This window comes from Sprattus sprattus, assembly GCF_963457725.1.
Source record: "Sprattus sprattus genome assembly, chromosome: 7".
NCBI classification, from domain to species: Eukaryota; Metazoa; Chordata; class Actinopteri; order Clupeiformes; family Clupeidae; genus Sprattus; species Sprattus sprattus.
Window position 1 is genome coordinate 29313397 of NC_137926.1, and position 27638 is coordinate 29341034.

Sequence of the window (27638 nt, forward strand, 5' to 3'; positions counted from 1 at the left end):
CACATAATATCTGTCTATTCCATACTACCAAGAATGTGCATCTCTCTCTTTCTCTCTCTCCGTCTCTCTCTCTCTCTCTCTCTCTCTCTCTCTCAAAGTGGTGGGGGTTGCATGTTTAAACCAATAGGCTGGGAGCAATGTTAATGTCATTTCAGTGTGCGTAAAGCCCCGGGACCACTGGCGAGTTGTGTACTCGTGAATTCAGTGACATCTGAAGTTGTCTTTGTTTTGGTGTACATTCGTCAATCAAGCATGCCATGTCCTACATTTAGCCGATTTTGATATTGCTCATATTGCTCCGAGGAGGCAGACACGTATTTCTTCATTTTGTGGACACGTATAACTCAAATGAGACATAAAGTAAACTGCATCTTCAATTAAAGGAATATCTGGCTCAGGATACTTTGACTGCCGCCGAGAAACAAAACATATAGGTGAGTTTACTCTTTATCTCTTGATACTGGTTAGTTATGGCTTACGTTTTCTATCAGTAGCCTATACTACCACAGACGATTACAGGTACAGTTTTAACGAACTTGTGAGCTGTATCGTTTTTAAGTGTCAACGAAAGTAGCATTAGCCTACCAACTTTTCCCCACAACTTAATGCCTTGATATTTTTTTAAGCCGTAAAGATGCCGTTTTTTCAGTTAGCGTTTGAACTGTCAAGTCCCAGGACTAATTTGGTGTGAATACATTTAAAGATAATTTCTTTAGTGGGTAACCTCAAACTGGGTGTTGGAGCATATCGGGTGTAGGCTATGCAGTGCCGCTGCCCGGGGTTCCAGATGTATGGACTCAGCTGTTGCCTGTCACTTTGGTGACAACTGGTCGGTGCAGCGAGGCTGCTGTCTGTGCCGCGTAGCAACCTCAAGTCTCCACATACGTGTATGGGTCCCTTGAGAAGGGTTTATCCACTTTAAAGCAAACTTCACATTCTTAAGATCTACAGGCGAATATAGGCAAATTACAATTGTCGAAAGCACCTTAATAAAGGGTAGTCTATCATTGTACTATTTCAACTTCAACTTTGTAATTAGCCTACTGTCTGCGTGAGGCGCCCTTCACGAAAGCCCCTAAAAAAAAAATGTTTTCAGCTGTAAACTATTGTTTTGCGTGTATTATATTGTAAGCTATAGTCAATGTTGTAAAGGAAAACGCATTAGTGAACTTGTGTGACTTATTAAAAGTCTCACTGCATAGGCTACTGAAAACACGAACATGGCTTTACCTGTATGCGCTACTGCATGTTTAAACGTTTGATGGCCATACCACCGGTTTGAAGTCTGTCACTAAAGCCACTGCTGAAGAGCCAGGAGAAAGAAAAGTGGTGCTTAGCAGGTCCCAGTGCAGCAACGCAGAAGCTGTAAGCCTAGGGAAGTGAGAAACCACAAACCAGTCCCCATTCTCCTGAGTGCTTTTTACTGGCTGGTCACTACTACATTACATGTTTGAGAGTATGAACATCTCCATTCGGAGGAGTTTGGGGATTTGTTCTACGGTTGAATCTTTTTTTCCATAAACGAGCCAACAAAATTTGAACAAAAGGGGTCCTTTATTTACAGACTCATATGTTTCCACTCTAGTTAGTGGGTTCACTTTTCAAGGCTTTGACAAACTGCGCACCACTTCATGACAAGCAATTGTTCAGGGAAAAGGTGGGACTGCCTGAGTGGGTTTTAGTTGATGTAGACAAGAAGCCAAGATAGTAATGCCCTCTAGTGGACATACGAGTCACAGCGACAGTCTCATTTGTGATCCGCTTATTCGCTTGGAGCAAAAAAAGACGGCTGTACGTTGAGGGCTCAAATACACATAAGCGGTTTTTTTAAACGGGACGCGAGCAAATGCATTGATTCCTATGGCACGGCGCGTTTACCGTGTGCGCCCCTTCTCCACCACGCGTTGCGTCTTTGAAGCGTTTTTTAGGTGCGCTTAAAAGTTGAACTATTCTCAACTTTCCAGCGCAAGGCAGGGAAGCGCACCGCTTCTGTTTTGGCCGCCGCACTTTGCCAAGGCGTTACTGAAGCGTCTACGTCTGAAAAAAGACGCGTATGTGTATTTGAGCCCTCAGTATGTATTCAATCTCGACATGCAGGGGGAAAGAAAGAGTCTAATTTTCTTCATACTATGAAAACTAAGATCCTTATATGATTTAATAATTTGGTGTGTTGCTCAGAAATTACCGCTTTGTAGAAGGGAACAAAATAAATCTACGTACATTTACGTCTTGCCTACGTGTTGCCGTTTATGCAACTTAAACAAGTCTTGCACAGACACATTTATTCTTAAACGTATTACTTGAAAGTAAGATTTAAAGTTGATAACCTTGTGATATTGCACATTATGGAGAGTGATTAAGACTGAGGCTGTGAATAAATAGATGGTGAGTAGCCATGACCACAGAGCATTCTCTTGAAATGTTTATCAGCTGTTTAACAGCCGTCAGAAAAGTGATAATTCTTTCATAAGCCCTTGATTTTGCAGATGTGTTTTGTTCCATATATATGCCAAGTTGTGGAATAGATGCACACATACACACCATTGCTGTGTGTGAGTTCCTATGTGTATGTTACAGTGAGATGTATGGCTTCACTGAGATTACAAAAAGTAAAGCCTAATTTATACTTCTGCATCCCTCTCCGTCCTCGAAAAAAAAATGGGCGGGCGGGGGCAGGCGGTTGATTCAGAAAAAATTGAACGTACTGGTCGGGCTTACATACTACTCCGACGGCTATGCGTCCTAAAGCCTATTCAACCTATTCAACGCCGGACCGCTGGGTGGGGTAACGACTGTTTGTCGAGCCCGTAGCTACCACATAACCTCTTCATTGGAAGTCATTGATTGTTTTTCCTCCCATCTGTCACTGACATGACACGAATGCTGCTTCAGGATCTGTCAGGCAGGTGCAGTCACATGGGCCTTGGAGACATGTAGCTCAATCAACATTAGCATGTCTAATGCTATATATTCACTTGAGTAGGCAAATGTATCTCCATCGTGGTGGTCATTTTTTTGTGAAAAACATTACGATTTATAACAAAACGATATGCTTATCTTACATACAATACAGAAACTATTATAAAACGATCAAATAAAATGAATACGTTCTTATTTTCTTTGGTATTTTTGTCACATTCATACTGCAATGATCGCTGGGTAACCTTTGAATAACTACAACGCTATGACAATGCACTCTTTGGCCACGAGACGGTTGCCCTTGTCAAAAAGTGGTAACGTGAATGTGTCACTATGAAACAAAGCATGCACACTTCGAACAAAATTACCCCCCAAACTCTGAGGACAGGGCCAGAAAAATAAACCCACGGTATTCATCATACATCATACATCATGCAGTGTTATAGTTATATCAGACACACAGCAAGAACATGCATACCTCAACATACAGTTGTGGGACTGCGATTTCAACCATGAATATGTTGAAAAACACATACATTAGCACACTTACTAATGATCCTCTGCCAGGCTCTCACACACGAAAAGTTGATTCCAAAACTCTCGAATTTAAGACAGAGTGGACTGACAAGTAGGCTATGCATTTGTGCTGCTTGTGGGCAGGACAAAACCGATGTGTTTAATCTGCAACGAGACGGTTGCCCTTGTCAAAAGTGTTAGCGTGAAACGTCACTATAAAACAAAGCATGCACACTTCGAACAGAAATACCCGTAGAACTATGAAGTAAGGGGCAGAAAATTAAACCCACTGCAGTCTTCATACCAATCCACATGCAGTGTTATAGTTATATCAGAAACACAACAAGAGAATGCATACACATACATGCCAATAAACATTATTCTGATTCTGATACCTCAACATACAGTTGTGAGACTGCCTTTTCAACACCTTTCGACACCTTTAATGCCCAATTTTCAAGAAGACGATCTTAGAGAAATCATTGTGTGTGTGGTAGTCGTTTATTGTATCAATTCCTCCTCCCGGGAATTCTCACAACAGCGAATGATGGCAACTAACAGACAATGGTTGATGGTGGAGCTGGACTAGTTTGAGTTATAAGCAGAGGACGTGCTTGTAGCGATTTGAGCGACAACTACAACAACAACAGAACAGGAGACAGGTGGTACGTACGTTTACTAGATTTTCCGCTAAATCAAGCGTTAGCGTATTCACAATAACTCTCAAAAGTGTGCTGCTAGCCTCGCTGCTAATAAGTACAACGTTGTCGTGCCGATTATGCTCTCACACGCCACCCTCATTGAGGCAAAAGTAATGTTTGACTCAAATGTCTTTCACTGCCGTTTTATGTAAAGTCAGTCATTCTAAATAGGTTCTACACATACATGAAATACATTTCCTATTTAATAGATGCAAAGTAATTATGCTGCCAGCATTACTCCGTAGCAAATTACGTTAGATGTCAGTTGAAGCTGGTTGGAGAAGGCACTTTCAACACCGAGCCACCAGCCAAGAGACCAACAGTGGTCGGGAGAAATGTACTTTTCGAGGGTTTATATAAAATACGGTAGCCTAATGCTGCATGCTGTGCAGCTTTGTAGTTTACCAAAGTCGTACTAAAACATTTTGACAGAAAACAGGAAATGTGAGGTCCTGACATGTGTGATTCCGGAAATGATGTTGTTTGGAAACGATGTCGTAAACTGGCCAATCACAGCCAAGGGGGTCTCCGACTCTCTCCGTCTCTTTAAGAAAAGTTAGAAAAAAGCGTTTGTCTCCGACCAGCTCTCCGACGGCTCTCCGACGGGTCGGATGGGCGGCAACACCTGGGTGAAGGTGTTACCAAGGCGTGCCAAGGCGTGCCAAAGTGTCCCTCTACGACCAAATCGGAGAGAATCGTAGAAGTGTAAAAATGCCTTAAGTTGGACAGGAAACATAAACAGAGGGACCCATGTCCTTGTGGGCCATTCAACCAAGCAGGCTGTGTGCGTATGTGTGTGCGCGTTTATGTGTGTGTGCATTTGTGAGTGTTGAAAGTTGTAAGCTCAGTACCAGCATGTATATGCTGTTGATTTAGGGCCTTGCACCCACAAGACGCACACAGAGGCATGTTTGTGCAGAGACAGAATTAATCACCTAGCAGCCGTGTAAATCGCCCTGAACCCAAACACTCTGGCAGGCTTTTATCCCGAGACTGGGCCCGAGCCAACCCAGAGTAGAAGTGTGTGTGTGTGGATGAGGCTGTTGGGGGGGGGGGGGGGGGGGGGGTGGTTGTGGAGCCAGACAGGCTCCATCAGACCTTTCGGGAATAGCGCTCTTTCATGGCCCAGAGATGAGTTGATGAGTTCACAGGCAGAAAGCTTCCGCCTGACGGCCAGCGCAGGCCCGAGCTCATTGCCCATAAATGCCTCTGCGGTGGGACTGCAGCAGGACCCCATAATATGTGGCTTGTCGAAAAGCGATGGTGGTCCGTGTGTGCGCACGTGGTCGCCCCGCACACGTCAGCTGCCACGCTTGGCCCCTTTAACGTCAGGCGTAGTCGTACACTGTGGTCATTGAACCGGGAACAAAATAAACCAAACATCAGATGCTGGTGGCGTAATCACCAGTGGTCAGGCTATGAGCAGGCCTGACTCCTTTCACACAGGACAGCATACCAACAACTTCTAACTGGATGTCTGAACTCTGAGGAGAGACAGGGAGAACCTCCATGTTGAAAGCACATGGGAAGAGGCCTATTATTTGCAGCTGATTAGAGGTGGCCAGTGATTTAGCGCTTCCAGGCTTGCCTGTTTATGAGCACTTGAAAGTTAATGCTGCTGGAACACAGCCTTGGCAGCCAGTTTAATGTCGTACCAGGTCTGCGGTAATCCAATGCTGTGCAGCATAAATGTGGCTAACATCAGACCACCATGGTGATGAATGCTCCACACATGTGCAGACCCTTGAAGGCGGCAGCTGAGAAGAGCTGAAGTCAATCCCCCAACAGAGAACTAACATATCATATGCAGACGATTAAGACTCACGCATTTTCTAGAGTCCATTCAGAACCATGCAGGGTCCATTTGAACAAATTGTATTTTTGTTTCTGTGTTCATTGTATCAATCCTAATTAACATTCACCTGTATGTTAAAAACCCCTCTACATTTGATGATGGTTCATCATAATGCTTGAAAATGAGTTTAAATCTCAAGTTGTTCTCAAGTTGTTGACTAGATCAGTGGTCCCCAACCACCAGGCCGCGGCCCGGTACCGGTCCGTGAGGCATTTGTTACCGGGCCGCACAGAAAGAATAAATAATTTATATCAATTCCGCTGTATTAATTATTAGCGTCTGAAAGGTGTTTTATTTTGAAAAACGACCGGATTTTCCCGGACGTCACATCCGCCTGTGCCTTTTGTCACGTCAAGACGCTTCTCGTTCAAGTGATACGTCATTTACATTTACATTTACATTTAGTCATTTAGCAGACGCTTTTGTCCAAAGCGACGTACAAGGGAGAGAACAATCAAGCTAAGAGCATTAAAAACCTGGTGTAACAATAAATACTGCTTATAAAACGACATAGAAAGAATCTCACATAAGCCCACAAACTAGCGAAAATTAGTAAAAAAAAAAAAAAAAAACATCTTTGGAGAGCTTCTTTGCAAAGGTGAAAAGAGCCAACTAAGGAGCCAGAAGAGGAGCCTACGACCTAAAAAAAAAGAAAGCTTCTTTCAACAGACAATACCAGGAGTCATACTTAAAATACGGGTTTATCGCAACAGGTGATTCTCACGCACCAATTCCACTCTGTTTAATATGTGGCGACAAGCTAGCACCAATTAAGCCTTTACAACTGCTTCGGCACATGGAGACCAAGCAACTGATTCAGAGTTTTGGTGAGTTGTATTTGTCATGCACTTAACGTTTGTAATACAATGGTGTTGGCAGCAAATTAACTCCAGCTAACGTTAATGTTAGCTTTTGTGTATGAGCAGACCGGGCTTCATTCTATCAAATTCGCGGTTGCTTCACGGGTGCAATTGAATGATTCACATCAATATGAATGGATGACGTGTAAAATGACACCTTGAAGCCGGTCCGTGAAAAAAATCCCTACATTAAACCGGTCCGTGGTGCAAAAAAGGTTGGGGACCCCTGGACTAGATGATGTGGGTTTGCTGTGCAGGTTAAAGGAACATTTGGGGGAGAGTCTTTGCTGGTCTTGTTCGGCTTTCCTCGGATTTGGAAACTGGATCTGAGGAACAGCAGCAAAAAGTTCACATCAACTACTGTGAAAGTTGTAATTACACAGTATCAGGGAGAGACCAAAAAAAGTAAACATCTGGCCTCTGGTGAGCCATAAAACACCCGAGCTATTTGACGAAAAAGAATCACCCAGCACTTTCCGGACCCCAGGCTCAAAGTACTCACAACTTGTCTGCCCCTCCCTTTCCTGTGATTCTCATTCCAGCCTGCATGTTGTCATTGTCAGAGGGGGTCTGTCAGGCCAGACTGATGATATGGGAAAGGTCAAACCTAATCAAAATACAACCACCTAAGGACTCCATTGAACAGGACTATGCAAGACATTTCCATGAATTCTTCACACACAGATAAAAACTAAAAGTTATTTCAAGGAGTTGTGTTATTTAGAATTGTACACATTTGTATATGCTGTTGTATCTTCTATAAATACTTATGTCCATGTCGTGTACATGCCAAGTATTATTTCAAATCCCAACTGTTTTTATTTGCTCTAACTTTTGGACCCAATTTTTAAATCAAGTCCAGACAAAAAAAAATTACATAACTTTTCTAGAAAGTGGCCACCTATATCACATTGTAAAATGTATATTTCCATTTGAAAGTCAGCCAATAGATGTCCACTCTTATACTTGCTGGGTTAATACTAAGAAGGCTTCATGAAGAGTAGCCCAGTAGATAGTTTGTTTGATGGAAGTGAAGCACATTTGCTTGCTCAATGGTTCAAGATGTCTTTTAACAGTGGTCATGATCCACTGTGGCCTCTTTAGTCCATGCAGTGGCTGTGCGTGGTCTGTAGGCAGCACTGGGGAGATGATAAGTTAATTGTCCATACCTTGGATTGGTGGGGCCTATCTAAGACTTGCATTCGACTCCACATCTGACATCCACACATCCCCTGCCAACATATGCATCCATACATCCATAGAGACTCTTTTCTTGCTTTTGTTATGTGTGTGTTTAATTCAATTATTTATTTTCCGCCTCCCCCTTTGTATGTGGCGCTTGCAGGAGCCTGGCCGTAACACAGCACAAATGTCAGGTCTCACCAATAGAGCTCACTGTTGTGCTTCATCAAGTACTGACTGTCCAGTTCACCACCCCAAGTCAATGTATTCGATGGGTCAAAGCTACCCTTCAAAGTATATTTGGTATATTAAAATATATTTCTGGTGATATATAATGCGATGTTACTCATACACAGAGAAAGAGCAATGTGTAAAATGTTCAGAATTCATTATATCCACTGAACTGCAGGTCAAGTCAGCACAGTTCATATTTTGTGGATATGAAAAAAAAAATACAGATGCTTTTTGAACAGGAGTCTTTAACAAGCATGCGACCAGAAGCATAGGTTTATTTCCTGACATGCACCTGGGCGAGTGGTACGCCTTCTACCGAGAAGGAAGCCAAACAAGTAAAGGCCTGCTCTGGAGGATTCTACGCATTGCCTGTTCCTCAGCCTCGCTCAACATCTGGATTGTGCTCACCAGTTCCACAGGCCCGGGTCAGCTCAAACAAAATGTATCTTTACTGAAGGCCACTTCAAAGCTTGCGCATATTATCTCAGCGCTATTCTTTGTCCAGTTTTTTGGAGTGCCGTGGCTTCCGCGATGCTGTGGATGCATGTGTTTTTTACGGTCGAAGCAAAGGTGGGCCAGAGGCTGGGTGGACAGGTGGGTCAATATTGACCAAGGCGAGCTGAGCTAAGCCGAGCGGAGGACACAGAGCAAACCCTGCGGCCGGCCCACAATGGCGCAGAGGGATGACAAAGACCAGTCTGTTTGGCCACAGCCCACATGCTAGCCCCCAGAGAGAGGGAGAGCGTGAGGTTCAAAGGGAGCTGTTTGTGTTTGGAATGCTTTTGCACCCGTCTCCCTGTTGGAGGCCAGGGGATGAGTGAAAACAGTGGTGAGGACAGGCAACCAGATGTACACTTACAGGCATCATCATATCATTACACACACACACATACACACACACACACACGCGCACACACACGCACGCTTGCACGCACGCACACACACACACACACACACACACACACACACACACACACACACACACACACACACACACACACACACACACACACACACACACAGATTCAGGTACATACCACACACACTAAAAGACAGACCACAGTAGAATGTTATGGCATGGTTCTGATGTTCGAAAATATGCCTGATGCTGAGAGCATGATATATGTAATCTGCTCTGTAATAACAAATGCCTGGCCTGTTTTCCAGCCACCTCAAAAGCTCTTCCAAGATGTTTGGTCAGTAATAGCTCTGGTTTGCATTTTGTCAACATGAAGCGTGCTGTGGTTCTCCAGTCAAAGCAGGTCTTTTGGGATTGGTGACACGTACTGTCTTATTGTATGTTTTGAGCTGTCTGCCTTTTGTTTTGGGGGGGCTTTGAGTTTTTAACAAGACAGCCTATGTGACTTAAATCTAAGGTGATTGTTGTTGTTAACAGGGCCCCTTGATCTAATAGAAGGGACAAAATGTGTTTTTTACTGCAAAGGCAAAGCTTGATAGAATATAGTTTGTTTATGAAGTATGATGGTCTGTTTCCCTGAAGTAAAGCTCCTGAGTCAGGAATATAGGTCCCATGGGCCACAAGCCAAATAAAAGACACCCTTTTGTTTGACAACAATGGCTACCACAGCTGGTTACTTGGCAAGCAAGGTCATCACAGACCATTGCCATGGTCAACGCGCCTGTCTGCTCCCCTGTGTCTGTGTCAAGATAAATGGCCCTAATCATGGACCTGTTGGACTCACATGAGAGGGTCCTTTCCCCTCAGCTTAAAGTGGGCATACCTGCGATCCATTTCCACATTAAAAAGCAGAGGGGCCAACATCAGAGTCAGGGATGTTCCTCTTAGGGGCCGGGGTTTAATTCAGGCACTTTATTCTTTCTCTCCCTCTTTTTCTTTTGACTTTACCACCACCCCCTAATGACTTAAATTGTGCCCAATTAAGTCAGGCCAAAATGAAGCATCCCCACTTACCCCAGTGACTGTTCCCTCTGTGAAATGCCACTGGAGCATGTGTTTAATTAGCCAGTTATAAAGCACTGGAGTGCAGTGCCTCACCAGGAATGTTAATGATTAGTGGGATTCCAACTGAGAGGCATTTAACTGTTTCATACTATTGGCTTAAAGCATTGGCTTGCTTTTTTTTTTCCAGCCTTGTGGCTGGAGGTAATGCTCCCATGTGTGGGAACCAGGAGCAGCCATCTTGATTTTTATTGGCCCCACCACAGACTGGATTCCCAGGCACTAACACCCACCTTCAACCACACTGTTTTGTGCCAGTTTAGCTCTGGGCGAAACACGAACAGGAAATGGTCTCCCTGACATGCTTGGATATAGCACTTAACATCGAACAAGGATCAAGGGAGGGAAAGACACAGTACCAGATGTTATGAAGTTGTTGAGTCATTTAGTTCTGTCTTGAAGCATTTAAAAGAAACATATATCCTCTATTAAGTGTCACAGAGTCAAGTGCTGTCTTTTTATGAGGATCAACTTTCCCTGTGCTTGAATATTTTTGCTTTATGAGAATCCATTAACTTCAATCAGTATCCCGTTTGGGTATTAGTATGTATGTTCCCTGTATTACTTACAAAAAGGTTTACATCAGTTTGCGGAGACAGCAGATCAGTGTTTGAATTAAATGTAATGTCAAATGTCATAATTGCCATTGTTATAGTTCAATTTATGTATAAAAGTAACCTGAATAACTTTTGTGAGATGCAGTATTTTAGTGCATAGAGCTTGTATACCGTGATTTGAAATCAAACAGAACAGTTTCCCAAATCATGCATGTCTCTTTTTAAGACTCGGTCTCTCTCTATATATATTTGTGTGTGTGTGTGTGTGTGTGTGTGTGTGTGTGTGTGTGTGTGTGTGTGTGTGTGTGTGTGTGTGTGTACAGTTGAAGAGGTCATTCGCCAAGTCTATGTGTGCAGCCTGCCACACAGTCTTTGTGGGGTTATAGTGTCAGCCAGTAAAAGAGCTTCCTCCTTTTAATTGCTCAGGGAGCTCTGACGCTTCACTTCCCATTGTCCCCAATGAGGTCTGGATTATACAACTGTATGAGTGGGTGTCAAATAAGGGGTCAAATACGACGTCCAAATCCCATGATTTAACCAAGACATACCTACCAATGCAGTGTGTCTTTCACTTGTTAAGACACACTGGACAGCTCAGCATACTGTTAAATAGAGGTTTCTTTTTTACAGCCTAAAGCAACGCACACAGAAAACAGCCATTGACAGCTAAGTTAAGCACAATTTTGCCATTTACTGTTCTGTGCTTTTGGTACATATTCAGATACACTACCTATTCCTTGAAAGCAGCATAGCAAGCTAATAGCTCACTGTCTTAGTGTGGAATGCACCCTACATTTTTGCTTACTATCTCTCTGACCACAGAAAAATAAAGGCCACATGTAGTTATCCCATTATGTCTCGATTTATTAAAATAAAACATGTGATTTGGTTTGACGTTCGTATCCAATAAAAATGTATTATAGGTATGCAATTTCAAATATCTGAAGATTTATATCTTATTATACGCAAAGGTTTAGCTATAGTCATAGTGTGATATTTCATCTCCTTAACTGATTTGGGAGATCCAACGCAGGATGAAACAACCTCAAGCAAGGTCAAGTGTGGTTTTCCTGCTTATTCATTATTTGTCTGTGTTTAGACAGAAGTTTTTCGGGGGAGCGCTATATGTGTCTGGAGTTCTGCTGAGCCTGGTCTTCATTGAGAGATATTGTTGAAGGGGTTATCTGAGGGTTATACTGGTAACAACCACACTGTCTGACCTAAGTTTGTCCGTGGCCAATCTACCTAAGTCAATATCAATGCAGAGACAGCTCCACCAGTTGACCTTTTCCTCTCTCAGGCGTAAAAGGCTGTTGTTACAGTAGTGATAGGCTTTTATTGCCCTTTATGACTGGACCTTTTGTTGTGGCTGCCTCCTGATAATGGCCATTGGCAAGTCATTTAAGCCTTGAGACAGTCCTACTTTTATGATAAGATGGCTCTCACATCACTGGGTGCTATACTCAACAAAGGCTGAAGACAGTAGTAAATAGCAATACAATGTAAGGGCATACCCCACTCTGACCTTCCAGCGAGGTGTCTCCAGCAAATCTTGTTTTCAGGGCTCACTCCCCTCATTAGGAAATTACTTCTCCAAATAAATTTAATTCATTAGGTTATTAGACTAAAGTAGATTACCCAATTCTCCATGCTCGAACTGGAGTCAGAGTCATGCCAGAAAGACGATTAGCCACATTAGGCATTAGCAATGTTTTGTTCCTGAAGTGATTATATTAGGTCAGTGTATTTGCAGACTGAGGTTGCAGGAGGAATTATTTTATCTGACCATGTGATAACTGACTGTTATCACTAGGCTGCCAGGCTCTGATTAAAAGTTATTTTTGGGAGGCCTTCAAGATGAGCCCTCAATGTCTGCTTTTTACTGATCTTCAAGAGCCTGGGGGATTATATTGCCAAAGAATCCAGTTTTATCCTTGGTGGTTGGTTCCCTAACTGTTGGAGCATGTTGGCCAGCAAGCTTTCACTGGCGTTGGGACATGTTGGGTCAGAACCTTGGTTTTTCCCTCTCTCATTCTACTTTTTACAGTTGAGGTGAGGGCCAGGTGTGAGGTGCTGTTGGGGTCATTGCAGTCGTGACGGTTGAGGGTCATAAAGCAGGGGGGAGATTTACGATTTGCTGGGTGCTCACAAAGGTCAGGGGTCAGGGATATGTGGCTTGTCTTGTTTTATATTTCACAAGTATCTCAAGTGAACCCTGAACTGTGAAACAAGACCCCTCTCTAACAATAGTTCTCCACTTTTAGTGTGCTACCAGCAAATCCCCTCCCCATCCCTTATATTGGATTTGTATTTGGATAGACTTGAGTGTACTCACTTCATCTTAATGACTTCTCTTTTCTATTAAAAGAGTTAGATGATGGATTGAAATGTTGTAGCGTAATCTCAAATGTCATTATTCTAAGTGTTTTGTTGAGGAATTTGTTAGGGTGGTGTAGTCGTTTGGTGTCAATGGTGAATTTAAGAGTCTTTGTCCCTCCATTAGAACCTGTTAGATCACTGTGATGCATTTCACAGATCTCTTTCGTGTATTGTCATTCATGTTCCTCTTTTTTCAACAAGAACGTGCCAATACCAACACACAATAGGTTTGTTAAGTTAATAATATGGTTTACATCTGCGTTTGAAGTGCCAACCCGTCACATTCCAAGTATGTCCTAACTAATAGGGCTTTTAAAGATGGTCTCTCAACCTGTTACAAAAACTGTCAGAAGGTATCCCTGCCATTTCAGGTTTTGCATCCATCTTGAGTTGCACTAGATCACTTAGTGTTTGCTCCTAATGCCTACCTAATGCTAAAACACATGAAAGCCCCCCTCCCTTGCAGGATGTGGAATTGTTTCTCCCTCAAAGACTTGCTAATGTACCAGGGTGCAAACTCTGCCTCAGCACAAAGGACTGCAGTTCAGCCTGGAGCCTGCTGTGAATAGACCTCTGTGGCCTTGACTGCAACAATGGCTTTGTCCCATTCCTCCTCACAAACCTGAGAAACTTCACTTATTAAGTCTTTCTTCCGCATAGGAGCTTTGGATTGTATGTAATGACATAAATCATCTTATTTTAAAATACAGGCGACATTAAACATGAGAGGGTACTGTGAAAAAATAGGTCATGGGTAATGTTCAAAAACCTGTAATGTTGAAGGCAACCTGTATATTCTTATACTAGCATACAATCACCCTTGCTAAGTGTCCACAGCATGATAGTACTCTTGTGGTTTTGCAGTGAAAGGTGAATTGTTTGGGGTCACCAATACAGACCCCCATGAGGAAAGGGGGATTGGATTTCATAACTTCCTCCCCCATTTAGGGGACATGGGCTCCGGTGGTCACAATCTGAGACTAACTCTGAGCTTTGTTTATTGAAACAACAGGAAGGCCTTCACCTTTTTCACATTCCACAGGAAATGAGGAAGAGAGGATGAGGTCAACTGTCCTTCTGCTTTCCAATTCTGGGGCTTTGCTCCCTCAGCTCTGTAAGTGGGAGGCATAGCTGGCTCCATTTGAGCAGAATTTAACTCAAGGCCAAGTCAGATGCATGCATGCGACACAAGAAGCATTTCCAAGGCTCCTCCAGTCTATTTTGCAGCATCAATGGATGACCTGTGGTCATTTTTCTTAGGTACCAGATTTGGCGCCGGAGAGAAAGGCTGGTTTTGTTCCAAGTCATGCCTGAAGCTTTTGTCAGACTCACAATGATTCCAACAACATTTGTCATTGAATCCCAGGGTGGCGATTCATGCCTTCAAAATGACTAATGAAATTGGGTGTCTGGGAGCATAAATCACAGGAAAGCATATAAAATGTTTCCCTGAAGGCTATCCAACAACATACATTTCCTCCTACCATCACGATGTTGGTAGTGAAACTTCCTCATGGAAATGGTTGATTTGGATAGGGACGTCTCTCATTCATATGTTAAACAGGGCTCAGGATTCCATGGAGAGCAATTCTTCCACCACAGTGGTGTGGACCTGCTGACATCATTGTTGACTTGGGAAGTAAGGGATGGACTTTAGATGAGACCTATTCAGGCTCTTGTAAGAGAGAGCAGACTAATTCTGCCCTTTGGCATTCACTCCTCTCTACACTGGTTCACCCGTGTAAAACAGAAGGATTAAACTTAAAGACGACAATACTGCTGTGAGAAGAAACCCACTTCATTTTGTATAGTTCGCAACTAAATAGTTTTTCAGCTGCAAAACTTAAGCATTTCTGAGAGAGGCCAAGTTGACATGTATATGATAACACGTGGAATGACATTTGTGAGCTCTTAAGTAAGTAGCAGCAATCATCAAGAGAGGGAATCCAAACGATTTAGGAAGAAGGGAGTTTCTGGGGAAAGCTTAGTATGGCAGAGTAACTGGAGCTCTTGAGGAGGGGGGACCCCCTGATGGAGCTCATTTGAAGTGTGTTTGAAGTGCGATAGGTTGGGTCGCAAAGGGTGAATGCCCCATCCTGACTGGCTGAGTCTTGGTTGAGGGGGTGTGGCTCGGAGCTGACGCTGGCTCTGTGGGACTAGTAGAGTAAGGAAACGGCCATCTGGTTGACCTGCTCCCCTCCACACAAACACACACATTCACACAGACATAGGCGCCAGTGCATGTGACACTCTCTCCTTTGATACGGGATGTAGTCAAGCTGACAGCTTCGGACGCAAAAGGTTCTGGACTGAGGACTGGAGATCGCCTGTCTTGGATTTAGACAATTGTACGTGTGGCTACCTACCAAAGACATGTAGCCCAGAGACTCTTGGAAACACACAGGGGAGATAAGAAAACCTTTGCCAGCCAGGTGTCTGCTGCTTACTAAGGTAAGGCAAAAAATGTGTATAGGGCAGGCCATTTGTTGGTTTGAACAATGGAGAGGTTTTGCTCTTCGCAAAATTATTAGCAATTATTTCCAATCGAGATTTCTGTGATTACTATGATTTTCCTTGATATAGCCTTTGGACTATGAATGTAAACTATGCGGGAACTATTGACATCACTGAAGGGTGCAAAGTCAATAGCTGTGGTTTAAGCATGGCTAGGAAGAGTCTAAGAGGTGTCGGAGTGTTGAGGAAGGTGTGCGTATGACCGCGTTGGCAGTGGGGTTCAGCTGGATGGCTCTGATGAATGCAACCAGAGGGTGCTTGTCAGCTGTCTACCGACAGCACATGTGTGTTGGGACATGCATGCAGGTGGTCCCACTCAAACCGGCTCGCACCACAGGAGAAAGCCTTGCGACCATTTGGCCTTGGAATAATACTCTCCATGATGGATGAGGCTCTGATAGGGTCAGCCGAAATGCAGCCTCCTGCCTCTCCACATTGGGACAGGCTCATCTATCTGAAATGAGTAGTCACATGTGCTTTCTTTGTTTTTGTGTATTCGTATTAAATCTTTGAGTTCAACCTGTTTGAATGATCTGATATTAAATATTTAGCTTTGGCCACACAAGGCAGAAACATAAGACAGACATGTCACACGATAGCCTTGCTTTGATGATACTGTAATATGTAGTGATCTAGCTTACTTTCCATTTCCTTTGTGTCTAACATTGTAAGCTGCTGGGCAATCTGAGTCTTCAACATTGGTTTTAATGTACTGCAAGGGAAAAATGGCATATGGACTCCATTATGAATTGTGCTAGCTGGCGCTGATGATCATGTGTTTAAAATTCCAGCTCTTGCTATTTGGCCGTTAATGTTTCTATAGCATGCTGTGTTCTTGAAGCACCAACTGGTGACACGCTTTTGGTTTACTCAAATATCTTTTAAATGGGTCCAAGTGAAACAAGCCCAACATGTCTGACTGCAGATCTAGTGTGAAAATGGTTTCACCCAACAGAAATAACAGATTTGTCACAGAATGAGACCACAGGAAATCTGTAGCTCAGAAATAACATGAAACACATTTGAAAAAAAAATCATATGCACTGCATTTAGCCTTATCATTCGAACAAACTCACTCTAAGAATCTTCAAACATCAAGAATTGTAAGCGCTTAAATGGATTATGCTGATGCTGTGAAAATGTTCAACAACAAGTATAGGGAATTCACACTGATATTCTGAATTTTGATGATCCATGGACTCTGAGTCACTGTTTTTGCTACATCACCACACTAGATGATAATGCAGTGGGAAATAGGATATCTATCTGATCATGTAATGTTTGAAGGCACTTTTGATAGAGTATCTGCTCCAGGGCTTCAGTTCTCTCTAGTGAAGGTGAACACAGGCTCGTCCATCGCGACTGACGACGGATTTCCCCCCAAAGGAATTGCTTAAACAAATGAGTTGAACTGGAAGGAAAGTTGATGGATTTGTCCTGAAGGTATTACTTAAACAAATCAGATGAAAGTGTAGGAAAATGAAGCAGGAACTCTGGGTTGAAAGAAAGGAGCCTGGCCAGCATGCACTCTATGTTCACTACAACAAGGTTACAAAACATTGTTTTCCCATGCTTTTGTGTAAGTGCATCTCCATTGAGATGCTCTATTAGCATATGATTTAGGGCTATTCCTCAAGCTTGATCACCCGATTACCCCCCTTAGGGCCCACTCACCACCCCCACCCACCCACTTTGGCCCCTGGCTGGGGCTATAAGCCCACTGTGGGTCGACCTGAAAGATATGCATCTTGGGCTCCCAAAAGCCATGTTAACAAGTTCCTCTACAAAAGAGAGGGCCTGTTAAACACTTAGTACAGCAGGGGGTTCACAGCAGTATTGGAGGACACACACACACACACACACACACACACACACACACACACACACACACACACACACACACACACACACACACACACACACACACACACACACACACACACACACACACACACAGGAACTGGACCCCAGCCTCCACCTCCCTTCCTGCAGGGCCTGCACGATCTTTATTGCCAGCAGATCATTACATATATGTTTGTTTTTCAATCAGCCCAGCTGCTAGCATATCCCCACACTATAGCAGAACTTCTAATCTGTCTCTCATCTCTAGTAATGTTGATTGAATGTGGAAATGGAGGAAACGCTGTGGACAACTGCTATGGATAGCATTAGCATACTTAAGGATGTGGTTCAAGGGGAGGGCGTTGGCCCGTTGCTCTTTATTCTTCCATTCAACTTGGAGGGTCTGCCTGCATATCAAGAATGAAAGACTGCATTGGGGCACTTTGTGTATTCACCTAGACAAAGTCTTGTGGCGCAATACAACAACCATTTTCAACCAATCAAAATTCCTAGTACCTGTGTACATGGCGAAATAAAGAAATTGAATTGAATTGAATTGAATTTAGAATAAACTTCATTTCGGTTCCTGTTATTCGAAAGGATGTTGCAATTCGTCTGGAAAGAAAGACACTGGTTGGTGCTGAAATATTACTCTAAAATCTTAAGGCCGATATATGCTCAGTTTCAGACGCAACGTGTAAGCACGTAAGCGCAAGCAATTCACCGCCAGAACAATAAGCTTGCGTAAAAGGGCGCAAGTCTAGAAAAAGGGGCCGACGCACGCAAGACGTGAAAAGACGCGCAAGGGGCGCGCAAGGCATAAATCAGGCTTTACTCCATGACTATAAAAGAACCTTCTTCAAGACCCAGTCTATACGTAGGTTGCGGGGGGCTTTAAATACCAGTGACAGAGATAACAGGCCTCATCTCATAGATTAAACTGACAGAAAAGGTAAACAGCTGCCTGATAAAGCAGGCCTCCCTGTTTTCCAGTCCAGCCATACAAATCCTAAATTCTCACGAAGGCTTGACAGAAATGAAATGGTTTGCCATTTATCATATTTTTCTGCCGGGTGTTGAAAGCTTATGGCTCCGTGGAGTACACGGCTGTTGTTGGTGGTGTGGTGGTGTGAGTTATGAATCTGTTGCCTGTCCTTGAGTGGCTGGTGTATGAACAACCAGTAGCTGCCGCATGGGAGGCAGCTAATCATTAAAGAGGGGAATGGCATTCAGGGCTATCTGAGAAAGACTCGTCACTGAATACAACTGACACCATTAGCAGTTTTTTTTTTTTTTTTTTTTTTGGTGCATCTGTTTGTGTATGGGGTTGTGTGCGTATGACCCATACTGTCAGGCAGCCATGCATAGACAACATTCCAAAGGAGAGATTTTTCAAGCCACGACCATCACGTCTGTGTTCTTCAAAGCCTGCAGTCAAGTGTGGTTGGTTTTCTCAGCTGTTTGCAAGGCTGGAGGGGCGGGGGTAGGGGTTGCCAGAGCCCATTCTCCATTGAAACCTCACGGTTACAACCTACACCCTTGAGCAACAAGCACAACTGGACAGCCATTTATTTCCCCAATATGCATCATGGGGCTCTTATATTACAAACAGAAAAATTAGTGGTAACTCATAGCGTGGTTTTGATGCCAACTTTCTATAGGTCTATCAATTTTGTAAGGCCTCAAGGACATGGATGTCAAAAAATCTTTATTGCGGTCATGAGGAGGTGGGCATGAAATATATCTCCTTGCTGATTGAGTCATGCTGTCGGGGGGTATGTGTGGGGGGGGGGGGGGGGACTTTGAGTGGCGGCTGAAAGAACAGCAGCATCTCCTCATTCCAGTCCAATCTGCAGCATTGATCTCAAGTGTGGCCCTGTCCTGTTTGTGTTTTCTGAGGGGGTGTCTCCCTGTGATCTCCCTGTGGTCCGTGTCCAGCACTGAATTACGTCAAGGTCTGATGAGCATGTCTGTGCACTCACTCCCCTGTCCAGTCTCACCTGTTTGCCTGCCTGCTCCCTCCCTCCTGTGAAGCAGCCCCCAGAGATTAAAGGCAGAGGAATGGGCCTCCGTCCTCGCCCCGGCCATGAGTCTTTCTGGCAGGTTAGAAAACAACGTCTGAGAGACTATGGGGAAATCCACTCTTAGAGACTTTCCATATGGAACTGCAATTGTGCATGGACTGCACTTCCACTGGCAGGCTATGTTGTAGTGGGGGTGCTCTTCTTCTGAAGAGAAAACCAAAAGCATTTTTCTTTTCCTTTAAATCCATATTTTGGATGCTGCTAATTTTGCATCATGAAGGAAGATATAGGATATCGAAAAGGCAAAGTATATGTATGAGGTATTGTAAAATAGACTCAATTTTAGTGGGAGAGACCAATGAAAATTCCTGACAAATCCCATCATGACAAAAAAGGCCTTAAAACTAGACAAAATGTCCCTGCGTAAATGTGCTGGAACGTGGGAGTGACACCGAAACCACATCAGGCACAACCGCTGGTGATGCATCGCCACACTAGTTATGACAGTAAAACGGCAATCTTTTTATAGGCAGTGTCTTTTTATTGGGCTCTCTGCGCTGGGGCCAGGTTTGCATGGATAATTGTGCTTCCAGTGCTGGTGACAATCAAAACCCTTATGTGGCATACATCAGAGAGAGAGTGTGTGTGTGTGTGTGTGTGTGTGTGTGTGTGTGTGTGTGTGTGTGTGTGTGTGTGTGTCTGTGTGAGAGTGATGGTGCCTCACATGTGTGTTCTGTTCATTTGATTAATGTATTTTTCTTATTTGTGCCACCCTAGGTCGCTCTGATGAACTTGGAGAACGCAGCCGGTTACCACGGTGCCGTGAGGCCACTGGATATGGAGCAAAAAGTCAGCAAGCTCACCTTTGGCTTCCAGCGGAGCTCCACATCGGACGATGACTCAGGCTGTGCCCTGGAGGAGTATGCCTGGGTGCCACCCGGCCTGCGTCCTGAACAGGTGAGGTCACAGCCCCTCGTCTCCTTGCCTACATTTCCTATGTGCCAATACTGTTGTGAGAATATAGCAACACACTTGTATGACCACTTGTATGAAAACCACTCTTATAGGGCATTACTTTCCTTTGAGAATGACTTAACTAAATGGTCTCAAATGCATTTTCTCACTGTGAATTTAGCACTGTAATACAATTTAAATATCTGTTGTAAAGATTCTTTCAAGCCCTCACTCTATTTTGAACCTCAGTTATTGGGTTATGAGAAATGAAAAAGAAAGAAAAATGCCCCACTCGCTCACCCGTTTACACTGCCACCATGGGAACTTTCATTGGTTGCAATAAGAATATTGTTAAAAGCCTTAAGAGACTGAATGGTGACTGTTTTGGCCCCAGATGTACCAGTGGGAAAATGCTAAGAGGCAGCCCAGCCCAGCCCAGGCCAAAAACATGAATCAGTATTCTAAACGGTCCATTGTCCAACAGGAAAGGACTTGGAAATATATAAAACATTTCATAGATGCAAGTGGACTTCAAATGATCAAAGTGTTGATTTTCATCAAAACCTTGGACAACTCCCAAAGCAGATGATAAAAGCCACGTCTAAAAATACAGCTTCAGTGTCAAGAGTTTGAGAACAGAGTACGTCTTGTTCTATGGGGGGGTGTTGGAAATTAAATATTTTGCCAAATATCTGGAACATTACATTTAATCCTTACAGTTGGTACATGAGATCCATCAGTCATCAGAGCATGGTTCCAACAGCTATCAATTTACACAGCCAGAGTGAGAATGACTCTATTGGAAAGGCATGTTCTAATTTATAGGAATCTGTGTTCATCCGTTTCTCTTTCTTAAAGTGGAACTCAGAGGCACCCCTCCTCCAGTCACTCACACACAGGATGTGTTTTTTCTTTTTCCTATTTACAAATCCCTTCATGGAAAAGTCTGTGAGTGATTATCACGAGCTGGCAGACTCCGAGCCTCGTAGGCCCAGTACCAACCGCTGGCTAACGGAGCACTAAAGCACTGGAAGCCATGTCTCCCCCCACCAACCCACCCCCTCCTTTACAGGCCAGTCCACAAACACAGTCTGCTTGTGTCTGCAGGCGCTATGATGTGGCACTCTCCCAAGACAATGGGGGAGGCCCTCGCACTCTTTGCCCACCCTCCTGAGCAGCGCTCTGAGGGGGCAGTGAACGAGGGTGATGGGCGAGAAAAGGGCCAGATCACCAGGAGACTTCTAAACCCCAAACACGCTAGGGCTTTGTGTTAAAAAAATGCAGGGAATAAAGTGTTATGTCTTTATAGCAGCCATTCCCTGGATTGCCCCCCGCACATTATAGGTGATCATTGTAGGGTGAGACACAGACACGGGACTGGTGGAGCACAGCCCTGGGGGGAGCAGGGGTAATAACAGCAGGAAAATGTGCATAATTTACGAGGATGCTCGATTGTCAGGAGACTAAATGGCATTCCAGCAGCTTGTCTTAGCTGCAGCAAGGATGGATGCTCCCCTCACAGGAGGAGTCAAGCACATTCTGCCTCTTTATCTGAAGCCTGTAATGACCCGAGCTCGTAAAGCACTCTCCCGTCACTGCACTCGGGTCAAAGAGCCAACAGGGCGGTGTAGCCAAGCAGTTCTGTTCTGGTCAAAGTGACAGCTAAAGGCTGCTAGCTACTAAACCCCACCGGTAACTGCTGGACTGACCAGGCGCTATGTTTGTTATGACAGGGGTAATTGTGTAACTATTTTCAGACATTAATTCAAGGTCTTTGTATGAACAGAGTTTGCATAACATGAGCTGAGTTTCCTCTGAAGTTAGATGCGTGGGAAATTATACACACTTCAATTTTCTCTTTCATTTTATTTGTAGCCAGTAGTCATGGTGTTTTTCATACACGCTCCATCCATGTTGTGTTGTCCTCCACCATGCTGAGTTTTTTTTACCTCTTCCCACAGGTCCAGCTGTATTTCTCCTCCCTGCCTGAGGAGAAGGTTCCCTATGTGAACAGTCCTGGAGAGAAATACCGCATCAAGCAGCTCCTGTACCAACTGCCTCCCCACGACAATGAGGTATGAGTAAAATCCAAAGAAGGTGCCCCATAAACCTATGCCACAACAGGCTCACACATTAGTAAAAGTCTAACAAGCAAAGATTTGCAGACCCACTAACATTTTTTCCCACCCCTCAAAGACACACTTGAACCTGTGCTAGCTATGGGACGCTTCTGTTACAACTGGTAAAAACCCTGTGATTTTCAGACCTGCTTAACGGCCAGAGCATTCCCCGCAGTGCCATCACAGAGGGGATCTTTGTCTTCATCAGCCGTCTCAATGGGTGCCGGCACCATAAGAATGAGACTCTTTTGACTTGCCTTTATGATGTTTGCTGGGGAGGACTGTGCTCACCATGTGGTGTGAAGATTCCTGGCATAACATCAGTTTACAAGCAGAGGCTGATGTGGCTGTGGATGTTGCACGGAGGGGTTGGGGGGTTGGTGGGTTATGTGTGCCATGGCTGTTTACTGGGGCCGAGTGGCAGGACAGCCCTGCTTTCATGTCTCCTCTGTTTTTTCCCCCTTTTCTGTCATCTGTCTCTTGATTTCATTCTAAACATGGGCCAGTTTAGGTAAACATCCCCTTCACTCTCGTTCAGGGCTTGGCTGATGTTAAGTGTTGGGGTGGAGGGGGGTGTTTGTTAAACAGCAGGAAAAAAAAACTAAACCAAACAGGAGGTGGTGTAAGCTGAGGTCAGGCGCTGTCATTATGGACCTCACCCCAGATTTGTGGTGAGAGGCCATTGTCGGCCTGTGTGCCAAAATACTACTTTCTCATGTGTTTGACAAAGACAACACCCTTCCGCCATTTATCTCTCCCAGGTGCGGTACTGCCAGTCCCTCAGCGAGGAGGAGAGGAAGGAGCTGCACATGTTCAGTGTGCAGCGCAAGAAGGAGGCACTCGGAAGGGGAACGCTTAAAATGGTGCCAAGGATGATGGCGCATGCAATTTGTGAAAATGTAAGTGTCCTATGTACTGTAGGTTCTCTTCGAAAAAACATGGAAGCAGTGATGCATAAACCTGTATTTCAATGTTCAAATAAGAAGTCTATCTATGTTTCTTGTCAAGACCATTCTGTTGCTGCACAGCCCCTTTTTTTGAGTGGTGCATTCAAGTATCCTCTCCATTTGTTTCCTAACTATGTCTGTGCACAACATAGCCTGATTTCTCCCATTCAAACTAAAGTGTCAGCTATAGTCTGTGGTGACTCCATGTTTAATGTAACAAACCGGTTAGTTCGTACAATGGCTAGCGAGCAGCCTCGGGGTAAACCATTAAACCCTATGAAAGCATATCCCCTAAAAACGACCAAAGTTCACTGATGGGGTAGAAGGGCCCTGCCTCCCCTTTCATTTCTGACCATCTGCAGTCCTCCAACTGGAGCCGGGCTCCAAGGCAAGCTTGTGTCCCCACATGGCACACAGACACAAGGGAACACAGACCACAGAACTCGCAGCCATAATTCCTTCTGACAGGGGATGCCACATACTGCCTTGGCTCCAGACAGATGGAAGGGGATACAACACCAGCGTTATTCACCAGTAGGCCACTGAAATGTTGTGGCCATATGACACCCCAGTTCCCAGTGATGCCTCCATATTTAATGACAGGAAACGACTGTGGATGTCATCTCGTACCAGCCGTGGTTGCTTAAAGGCATGGATCATGCCGTTCTCTCAGGCCACATGTAGACCTGCTATCATTTAATCTTGAGGGATAGAACCAGCCAGGGAATTTAAGGGAGGGAAAATGGCCATGTATACTGAGATCCAGGAACTGTTCAACTCTTCACAACCACAGCACCATATATACTGTATATATTCAAATTCAAGTATTTAAGTGATTTCTATGTATCTTTGTTTTCATGGATTGATTTGGTGTTATTCACAGTGCGGGGAAAGTATCAATGGTGGTGAGATGGCAGTTTTTGCCTCCAGAGCTGGGTCTGGACTCTGCTGGCATCCCGCGTGTTTCGCATGCTCAACCTGCAACGAGCTCCTGGTGGACCTGATCTACTTCTACCACGAGGGCAAGATCCATTGTGGCCGTCATCACGCAGAATTGCTAAAGCCTCGATGCTCAGCCTGTGATGAGGTGAGCTTACCTCCCACTGTTCTGTACCAACATCAGTGACAAAGTGAAGCCTACTTAAGGCCTTAGTTTCAGACAAGCCTTTCCTTCAGTATATTTGTTTTGTCTTTCGGAGAAGTTAATAACAGACTAGAGAAACTGCAGTGAGACTTTGCAGAGAGCTGACCGTTTTTTTCCAACATTCGTGAAATACAAGCTTTGCCATCTTCCCTGATCTAAACTGACTCTGTGCCCTCCCAGATCATCTTTGCTGACGAGTGCACAGAGGCAGAGGGCCGCCACTGGCACATGAACCACTTTGCCTGTTTCGAGTGCGAGACCATTCTGGGTGGGCAGAGGTACATCATGAAGGATGGCCGGCCATTCTGCTGTGGCTGCTTTGAGTCTCTCTATGCAGAGTACTGTGAAGCGTGCGGAGAGCACATCGGTAAGCCCAAAACTCTTAGCATATACTTTGTCGACTTTTACCTATTGCGTATTGATTCCGCACAGACTTTCAACAAATCAGTACCCCTACTCCCTCTCCTACAGGTGTGGACCATGCTCAGATGACATACGATGGCCTCCACTGGCATGCGACCGAGACGTGTTTCAGTTGTGTCCAGTGTAAGGCCTCCCTGTTGGGCTGCCCTTTCCTCCCAAGACAGGGACGCATTTACTGCTCCAAATCCTGCAGCCTAGGAGAAGATGTCCACGCGTCAGACTCCTCAGACTCTGCCTTCCAGTCGGCCCGTTCCCGTGAATCCCGCCGCAGTGTGCGTATGGGAAAGAGCAGCCGCTCTGCGGACCAGTGCAGACAGTCACTGCTCTTCTCCCCCGCCGACAACTACAAGTTCCCCGGCTTGTCTGGAAACGCGGAGGACACGTTGTCCAACAAGCTCTCTCAGCTCAGCTTCCCCGATGGCCACTTCTGGAGGAACAGGGAGGAGCAGGAGGCCCCTGAGGACCACGAGGAGTGGGCCGAGCACGAAGACTACATGACCCAGCTCCTGCTGAAATTTGGAGAGCACGGAGTGTTCCAGCAGCAGGAGGACGCCAGGCCAACGGAACTTTGGGTGAATGAGTCGGAGGTCAAAACAAAGGCTGAGCCCAAGTCAGGTGGCAGCAGCAGCAGCCAGAGTCTGGCTAGTAAGAAGTACCAGGTGGACATGTACTGGGCTCAGTCCCAGGATGGACTGGGTGACTCGGCTTACGGCAGCCACCCTGGTCCTGCAAGCAGCAGGAAGATCCAGGAGCTGGACCTGGAGGAGCATGGTGCCAGTGGCTTCAAGCGTAATGACAAGCAATGGTATGACGACTCTCTGGAGTGCATTACTGATGAACTGAAGCTGAACGAGCAGAGTATCAGAGACTCAATGGACTCCCTGGCATTGTCTAATATCACAGGTAAGATCTAAGACAAGTGCTCTGTGCATGTCCTGTTCTAGTATTTTTACATCATTTTTCTGTTAGGATTTCTTTAGTTTCAGCCTCTCAGACTAATCTTTTGATAATTGCAGGTGCATCAGTTGAAGGTGACAGCAGAGATCGTCCACTGCTTTACTCATTACAAGACTTTCCTGAACTCGAGGTAGAGGACTGCGAGAACACCAGCAACATGGGAACACTCAACTCTTCCATGCTGCACAGGAGCGCCAACTCCCTCAAGAGCCTGACCTCTGAGCTGGAGCAACAGGAGGTAGTGGAGGAAGAGCAAGAAGAGGAGGTGGTGCCCCTGCCAGAGGAGAGGCCTAAGCTGCCTCACCTACCTGTGCTGCGTCGGACCAGATCACAGTCCAAGCCCCAGCAGGTCAAGTTCTCAGATGACGTGGTGGACAACGGACGCTATAATGACCTGGAGGTGCGCCAGCCTCCCATGAGCGAGCGGACTCGCCGACGGGTGTATCACTTTGAGGAGCCGGACCAACAGCAGCACCAGCACCACCACCGCCACCGGCGGCGCAGGAGCCGCAAGACCCGTTCAGACAACGCCCTGAATATGCCCCCTAAGGACAGGGCCCGTGTCTACTTCAGAGAGGAACACCACAAACGCTCGAACCCACAGCAGTATGGACAGCCCTCACAACCCCACGCTGTCTCTGACTATGGTCTACAGAACCCAGCTGTGGAAAGGTTCCTGGGGCTCTATGGGGCTGGGGCTGAGGATGATGACTGGTGCTCCACCTGCTCCTCTTCCTCATCAGAGTCTGAGGAAGAGGGCTTCTTCCTGGGCCAGCCCATTCCTAAGCCTAGGCAACCCAGGTACCATTACTACGCTGATGATCTACCCAGCCAAGTGCCTCCCACTTTTGGCCCAAGAACAAAATCCAAAAAGAAGAGGGGACACAAGGGCAAAAACTGTATCATTTCATAAATCAACTTTAACTTCTATTAGATTTTATTTCAGCTTTCTTTTACTTGCCTCTGTATAATACTGTCGCTTCTCAAAGACCTGCATTGATTTCCTCGTGTTATTGTTGATGGGGACTTAGTGAGATGGCCTGGATTAGTTCTATAACAGTGTTTACACTAAACTCCTTTTTTGACAAAACAGTAGGAAACCTGAAAAATTCTCATATTCCAAATGTTTCTTTGTATGAGTTTGTTTGATCTGTCACCATCTATGAAAACAGAACGTACACCTTGGAAAATGAAACAGCTGACATGTACTAATAAGTCATAAGCATCCTGTGCAGGTTAAAAGATATTTATGAAACAGCATTTACAAACTGAAAATCTTATTTAACAGTGCAAATATTAATGTATATAATGTAAAGTTAAGATGTAAAACTGATATTTTTATATCCCTGAGTTTCAAAAGATGTTTTTATATGTTCTGGCTACAAGTACTAGATTTGGACCTGCAGTTATGGTTTTGAGTTCTGCTTTTGTTAATCAGGGTTTTAAAAATAATAAAGTAACATATGTTCCTTACAACTTCTGACCCATGCTATCTTCATGGATGAGTTTCTTTTGTACCAAGGCCAATG

At 44.8% G+C, this 27638-nt stretch overlaps 1 protein-coding gene across 2 annotated transcripts; it reads left to right on the forward strand.

Moving 5' to 3' along the window:
* The first annotated feature begins 191 nt into the window (after positions 1–191).
* On the forward strand, positions 192–27394 carry prickle1a (prickle homolog 1a). Of its 2 annotated transcripts, none has more exons than XM_080841961.1 (8): positions 192–434; positions 20342–20521; positions 22480–22593; positions 23400–23537; positions 24469–24672; positions 24910–25096; positions 25201–26055; positions 26169–27394. In XM_080841961.1, exons 2-8 carry the CDS (start codon positions 20351–20353, stop codon positions 27020–27022), a joined length of 2523 nt encoding a protein of 840 aa, XP_080698087.1. In that variant the 5' UTR covers positions 192–434; positions 20342–20350; the 3' UTR covers positions 27023–27394. The 2 variants fall into 2 exon arrangements, with proteins under 2 accessions (XP_080698087.1, XP_080698088.1); XM_080841962.1 differs by lacking the exon at positions 192–434 and adding an exon at positions 15511–15635.
* Positions 27395–27638: the final 244 nt, after the last annotated feature.